The following is a 7,150-nucleotide window of genomic DNA, read 5'->3' as shown; positions in this document are numbered from 1 at the left end:
GTCTACAAGGCGATATACTGCATGATTCCCCTGCTGGTAATGCTCTGACGGCACCTGGTTATATGAGAAGGCTGACTGGCCTCCTTCTCATTTTTTTCCTTTACTTGGTGTATATGATTCAAAACGGACGTGGACACACCAGCCTAGTCACCTCCGCACTCTTGTCCATAGTTGCTTCATCATCTACCGGTATCTTCCTCCACTTTGCCTTCACTACCCTCGGGGAAATGAGGGTGGATCTTGACCAAATCGAATTCTACCATGGCCCAAGCCGCCGGTCACCTTTTACCAGTGCCAAAAGCGTGACTGGGGGTCACGCTCCCACTCATGTGCCGCGATACTTCCAGCAATCCTTTCCGACTGGATCCGGCTTCCGTCCAGGACGGGACGAGGTTCTTCTCGGACAGCCGCCGCCAGTGACCGGTTCAACCCACGAGTGGAACATATTTGACTTCGAGATCAACAATGTCTACGTTTCAACTCCGTCTGAAGTGGCGAAAGACGTCGGGATTCCAGTGGCAAAGGATATCCCAGCAGCCTGTGATATCCCAGTGGAATTTGGATCTTCGGCCTTGGCGTTGCCAGAGTGTATGCCATTGACAGACTCTGCGGAAACAAACCCGTGCCCTGCAAAGCTTGACCACCTAGATCACGTTATGCGGGAAAACGATGTACCGGGTACGTTGACAATACCTCATAATGAAAGTCGGCGGCCATCCTCTCAATGTCTAACTCTTCTTTCATCAGACGCTGTTACCGGCGCCGTTGCCGATGCCATGCAGATGGAGACTTCTCACCTGTCGGGTGTGCCTGATGTGACGGTGCCGATTCCTGCACCCGCACAAGCGGACCATGTTTCTAGCGACTCATCAATGACGAGTGATTCCCAAAAAGAAATAGTCAAGCGGAAGGTTTCTACGGCGGGGTCAGACATCCTGTGCCCCGGGGACTACGAGAATGGTACGGAGCCAAGTCAATCATCCGGCCTAGTTGAAAATCCATGCTCTAGGGCAAACGATACCCCGGAGCGGACTAAAGATTTTGGCACTAGTGAAGAGATATCGACCCCATTGGTCCCGTCCGCGGTACCGACCGTGCGCTCTACTTCAGCATCTTATCGTGTTCAAAGGACCTCAGATTCCAATATCCCGGTGCGCCATCCTTCGGTAGCTGTGGTTGTACCTGCACCATCACCGTCCTGGAAGCAAGGAGTTGTCAGGAGAAGCACAAGGGCCGCTGCGGTAGTATGCAAGAAGCGACTCCGTTCAGGTCGAGACATCTGCCATCGCCGAGATCGGACCACCACCTTCCATGACACTGAACAGCCTCAAAAGAGGACGAAGAAACGGAGACTTTCAATTAGGCCGATTTCCAACGCTTCCGACGCTTCCATTCCCGTTGCATCTCATTGCGCTGGTGCTATCCAGGGTGTTCGTGGGAGCGCTCTCTTGACGGTCGAATCTAATCCGGGGTTGAACCCGGCATATTTCTTTACGTTCGTACCCGAACCTAGCCCGACGCGGTCTCGACATGACCCAGCAGCTATCCCACGGAAAAAAAGAGAATACACGTCGGACGAGAATGCGCTGCTGGTGCGGCTGAAGGAAAAGGAGGCAATGTCATGGTCCGAGATTACGACTTACTTTCCCGACCGAGATACGCCATCTCTTCAAGTCCATTATTCCACCAAGTTACGCCATAAGGCCAGCTCTCGGTCTGGGAAACCGAGGAGACGCAAATGAGAGCCTGTGCTGTCGGAATATATCTTGGTGTGTATCGGTTGGCGTTTCGCGTATAAACCCTCTATAGCCATCGGTTTCAGTACAAGCATCGAGTGGTTAGTTTTGCCGATTCCGAGTTAGCGCCCCAATACATCGTCACGTAACCTCTTCCTCCAAAGGCTAGAAGACCGGACCTCTCTTTGACTCCTCTTTCTTGCACTCATCGTCGGCCTGTTTCTTCACTCGCCCAGCGATTAACTTCACCTTGGGTTTCAGCCAGACACGTATTGTTATTTGACAACCAATTCGGGTTTAGTGCATCCTCTTTAGGCTTAGCGCTTAGTGCCCCTTAACATGACAAGTGTGTGGAACTGTCTCCACTCCATCTATAAAACCACCTCCCAACCCCTCTCTCCTCTTCCTCCTGTATTCCCCCCCCCCCGGTCTCTCACTGGGCAAACAGGTGAGGCATTTTTGCTATTGATCCGGACCCTCCGTCACTGTGCCCACTCAGCCGTCTCTGGTGCAATCATAAGTGATTGGTCGCTGGCTCGCTCTAATCCACCGACCTGATCCTGATGCTATATTTACTATAAGACCCGAAATACGCCTTCAATGCTTGCTCAGCTGCTTAGCCGCGCTCATGGATATCTCTGCGGACTTCGAATGGAACGAAAAGGCTTGCGACGATCGCCTGCGCGATTTTAGGATCCTCCTGGATTCTCGATTACGGCTCCTCGGGCGCGGAGACCGCTCTCCCACCGGCGAGCGATTGTTGGATCCAGCATGAAGAGGGTTGGTGGGACGGTTACGTTCAGGTCCTGTGCATTGACTCGTTCTACTCGCGCCGACAGCACAGCCTAGTGATCCCACCCATATGCCCAAGCCGAGAAACGATTGGTGACCGGAGCTCCGTCTCGACCGAGCCTGCTGCAAGGCTCGCTGGCGACAGCACAGGTAGCGGGAGGCCTTGCCGGCGAAAGGGCCCAGTACGGAGATTGCCACGACTCGCGTGTTTCGCATGTCTCTCGCCGGGGGGAATGGTTGGCCGCCGGGCTCAACTTCGAGCGACGCTACTGCAAGAGGGTCACGCACTGTGTCGATCGAGCGCGAAGAATGGCACCGTCGTACTCATCGGAGCTGTGCAAAGCAGGGAATATACCAACTATTCCTTGTTTAGCCAGTGGCGCAATGCAGCCAACCTTGGCCGGAAGTATCCCATTATAGGGGGCCGATGTATGAGGCCCCTTTCTGAGGGCTATAAAGCTGAGGCAAGGCCCGACAGGATTCTAGCTTTTCAGTCCTGCTACTGATACTAGTATCTTCTTTTTTGATGTCCGCCATGACGAGTTCTCATTTGCTTGTTCATCCACGTAAGGCCTCTGTCCTGTTTGTCAGAAGCTGCATTAACTTTGATTGGAAAGCACCGAGGCACGACGAACATCGGGCACGTCGTCTAGTGGATGTTGAGACGTCTGCCACAGAGCAGAATGAGCTGAGACATGATGATCCTCCGATCAAGACCGAGGCCAACTACGTCCCCCAGCTAGAGGATGAGGAGCGTCGTATCGAGATCGAGGCCTACAAGAGATCTCATTGGCTCCACTATCCACGTAAGAACTCCACATTGATCCCCCAAAGCTGTGCTAACTCTGATTGGAAAGCACCGTGGTACGACGAACCTTGGGCGCGTCAATTAAGGGGTGTTGAGACGTCCGTTCCAGAACAGAAAAAGTCTGTCCATAATGATCCTCAGACTAAGGCTGAAGCCAATTACGTCCCGCGACTCAGAGAGGAGAGCCGACGGATTAAGACAGAAGCCGAGTCCTCCTTTCTAGACCAAACCTACCGCTATGACGCCGCCACAGCCCGCGACAAAGCATTACAGCCCTACCGCTTCTCCGAAGCCTGGGCCGGATCAGCATTAAGGGGAGGAGAGCCTATGTTAGACCCAGGATGCTGCCAAAGATCCGAGGCCTCTTGCACTAGTACTGAGGTCAACAGCTCAGAAGTTGAGTCCCTGGACGGATACGACACCGCCACAATCCACAATGAGGAGTTGCAATCTTCTCGCTTCTCCGAGTACTTGGACGAATCAGTGTCCGGAGAAAGAGAGCTTATGTTGAACCAAGAATTGCCTGTGTCACAGCCCTATATCAAAAAAGATAGGCCAGCCCGACAGTCTGCTCGCCTTTCCACTCGACGGTCTACTCGACAGTCTACTCGACAGTCTACTCGACAGTCTACTCAACAGTCTGCCCAACGATCAGCCCGACGTACAAAACGCAAGACCAAGCGGCCAGCGTCTTACCGCATCAGAAAATACTACGGAACTCAGCAGACCGCATGGATTGATTGAGCTTGTTTCTGGTTTACAGCACTCTGTTCTAGGTCTTTGCTGGCATGGCGACCTCCATAGAAGGAGGCTTATCTGTTGATGGCTTTCGCCCAATCTTCTCTCTTTCTAGCTTGAATGTAATCGTGATATTGGCGTGCTCCATCTCATGGTAGACACTAGGAGTTTGCAGACTGCAAGTGCTCTGGGCCACTCTCAAAAAAAAAGCTCCAAGCCCTACTGAGCCTTGGCGAGAGCCAATCACTATCTGCTGCGACTGGCTTATGAGCCTTGACTTAGCCGTGGCTTGCGGGCCTCAGGGCTATTATACTCGACCCGACTATTATGGGGAAGCCAAGTTCGTCCGCAATTGAGAAATGCTGGACACAAGTATGATAATCGTACCGTCCTGCGTGAAGAATCCCATTCAATCGTGAATCCGCTGCTATGAGGCGTAAAAGTGGGAGATCAAACACCGTTCACGTGATCATCGCCAAGTGAGCTGTTCTTGGCCTACCCCTGGTTCGCCATCGCCTGGTTGGACGGGGGGTCCAGCAGCTTATGTCAGCGCCACCTCCCTGCGCCCGCGCACGTCACGCCCCAAGCTGTGCCCGCCCAAAAATCATTATTTCAGAGATGTCATCTTCAGCCCTACCAGGTTGACTGGAACCTTGGGCCTAGGGACACGATTTTGTTTGCTCTTAGGAGATAATACCTGGCCCAAGGGGACTTGTAGCTCCCAGCAATAACAAGCCTAGTCTCATTCCTGGATCAACAGAGCTGATTTTGACCTCTAGTCACTTTTGATCGAAACATCGCAGACCCCGAAATGGCTACAAGTGGGGATGATGGCAACAAAGCGATGAAGAAGCGATCGCCAACTCGAAGTGTCTACATTATTTACAGCGGACGTTCATAATTAGTGACGCACGGGACAGTCTACGGACCCTTGACAATATTGAAACGCTGCTCACCGCTTACACCGGCTTCTATATAGGGGTTTGCACCTGGCATTTTGTTTACTCAACTCATTCAACTTCAAGATCAACAACTGACATGACATTGATAAACTTGCCTCAGCCTCACCTCAATGAATCGATACGGGAAGTCAATAAAAGCTCCTGGCTAATCTCAAACAAGCTTCTTCTTACTCGTTCGGCGTCACCACTCCCGGACAGAATTCCAGCCGACCAAGCATGCTGGAGCGACAGCAATGAGGGCCATTTCATCCTCTCCACTGCGCCTGAGCCTCTTCCCGATTCCAAACCCCTCGCAGAAGATTCACTTTACATTTCGAGAGTCCACGCAGTTGACAATCAAGCGGCCGTTTGGCGAGCAGGCGAAGCCTTCATCAAGGCGCATCAGATAGACTATCCGCATGTGACTAGAGAGCATATTACCTTGCAGTTTCTCAAAGACAGGCGGCCCCTGGGCTTTGGGTTTCCGGAAGTTTATCATCATTTTGAGACTTCCTCGCGAAATTTTCTCGTCGTCTCGAGAGTTCCCGGCCAGCTGCTTGAGGAAGCTTGGCCTAACATGGACGAAACTCTTCGCCAGTATTATGTCGGCAAAGTAGCAGATGTTTGCGATCAGTTAGCGGCATGGAAGGGCGATATCATTAGTGGTGTGGACGGACACCAGCTATTTGAGCGTTATCTCGTCAAAGGCAACAGCAAGATGACGGATGCCCTTTCTCCACAGCAGCTTCTGAAGAATTGTACCGAGATGTCTATGAACGTCTCTGACCTTGTCTTCTATCATTGCGATCTTGGTCCTACGAATCTTCTTGTCGATACATCAACAGGCTCGCTAGGTATTATCGATTGGGAGCTTGCTGGCTACGTTCCTATTGAATGGATTAGGACAAAATTTCGACTCTCGGCAGGAATGGATTTCAACTACGGGGATGAGGACTCCAAGAAGGACTGGCGCCGCAGGGTTGCTCAGCACCTGGAGAAGATGGGCTACGGCGATGCCGTGGATGCATGGTGGAAGTTTCAGGATAGCTAGTAGGAGATTTTGTTGGATTTGGACTCTTAAACCCTTTTCTAAAGTTACACTACGAAATAATTGGTATTGCCCCTGGCTTTTTCTACGTCTCTTCAAGTCCTTACATTCCCTAAATAAGAGGTAAAAACCCAGGCAAAGAGAGATAAAGTTGTCGTGAAGTGACGTGAAATATAATATGCTTTCCATTGGCATTCATGAGAGCGATAAACTGATGCAGGCAGTCCTTCAGGACAATACCCGAGGATTCCGTATTTGAACCAGCTTATATCTAATCAAGGAAAGAGCAACAGCCAGGGCAGCACTAAACCATCAGGAGTCGTCTTTAGACGACTATCAAGGAAGGGCAGAGCTTAAAGAAGCTTAGTACACGGGTCCTGGTGTTTCCAGAGAAAACATACATTCGTCATTTCACGCTGTCGTTGCGACGGGCTTCCCACAGTTTGTGCAGGTCGATGTACCAGTCATGTTATGCGTACCACAGTGGCCGCAGTTGAGCTGATTGATCGGTTCGCTGGGGATAAAGGTCGTCATTTCGTCGACAGTGAAGCTATTCATCATTAGACATAGATGCTTGGGGGTAAGGGAGACCTCTTACTCAACAAGTACTCACCGTAAAAAGAAAACTCGAAGCTATAACTTAGGAGGCGACAAATACAAGCAGATCGGTCACTAAAGCACTAGTTGAGACGTATAAGGGGACATGTAGGCTTCTTAAGCAAATCCCGCCCCTCTCTAAGATTATTCCCCGAACGATGTAGGGGAAAAAACGCCTTTGGCCTGGACTTTGGCCAGAAACTTGAACCACGCGGGGAATAATGTCCAGAAGACAGGAAATTCCATGACCAGAGGCGCGTCCATTGCGGTACCATACCCGGAGTCGCCGACCATTGGCTGCAGGTAGTGAATTCCATTGCATTAGCTGGAGCCGCCTCAAAGTGAAAAAGTACGAGCGGCCCTATGGCTGGCGCTCCTGATTTGTTCATAATGCAAGGGTAGGCCAAAATGGCAGGACAGTGCGGACTCACGAAGCCGCGAGCTACCGCGCACGCCACTGATGGCCTGCCACCTCAGTTTGAAGTACTCT

The 7,150-nt window shown here is 51.5% G+C and overlaps 3 protein-coding genes across 3 annotated transcripts; all 3 read left to right on the top strand.

Moving 5' to 3' along the window:
- Positions 1-227: 227 nt before the first annotated feature.
- N7468_002906 (uncharacterized protein) lies at positions 228-1,742 on the top strand (the record flags this gene model as incomplete). Its single annotated transcript, XM_058472203.1, has 2 exons — positions 228-678; positions 748-1,742. The coding sequence occupies 2 exons, from the start codon at positions 228-230 to the stop codon at positions 1,740-1,742; spliced, it is 1,446 nt and encodes a 481-aa protein (XP_058331206.1).
- A 1,321-nt stretch (positions 1,743-3,063) lies between these two features.
- N7468_002905 (uncharacterized protein) lies at positions 3,064-4,080 on the top strand (the record flags this gene model as incomplete). The annotated part of the gene is made up of 1 exon (XM_058472202.1): positions 3,064-4,080. The coding sequence occupies one exon, from the start codon at positions 3,064-3,066 to the stop codon at positions 4,078-4,080; it is 1,017 nt and encodes a 338-aa protein (XP_058331205.1).
- A 1,032-nt stretch (positions 4,081-5,112) lies between these two features.
- On the top strand, positions 5,113-6,066 carry N7468_002904 (uncharacterized protein; the record flags this gene model as incomplete). Its single annotated transcript, XM_058472201.1, has 1 exon — positions 5,113-6,066. The coding sequence occupies one exon, from the start codon at positions 5,113-5,115 to the stop codon at positions 6,064-6,066; it is 954 nt and encodes a 317-aa protein (XP_058331204.1).
- Positions 6,067-7,150: the final 1,084 nt, after the last annotated feature.

Source organism: Penicillium chermesinum (genome assembly GCF_028974085.1).
Source record: "Penicillium chermesinum strain IBT 19713 chromosome Unknown utg000003l:1.0-5111272.0:1.0-5115320.0, whole genome shotgun sequence".
NCBI classification, from domain to species: domain Eukaryota; kingdom Fungi; phylum Ascomycota; class Eurotiomycetes; order Eurotiales; family Aspergillaceae; genus Penicillium; species Penicillium chermesinum.
Note: the sequence above shows the minus strand (reverse complement) of the source record. Positions and strands in the feature narration are given on the sequence as shown.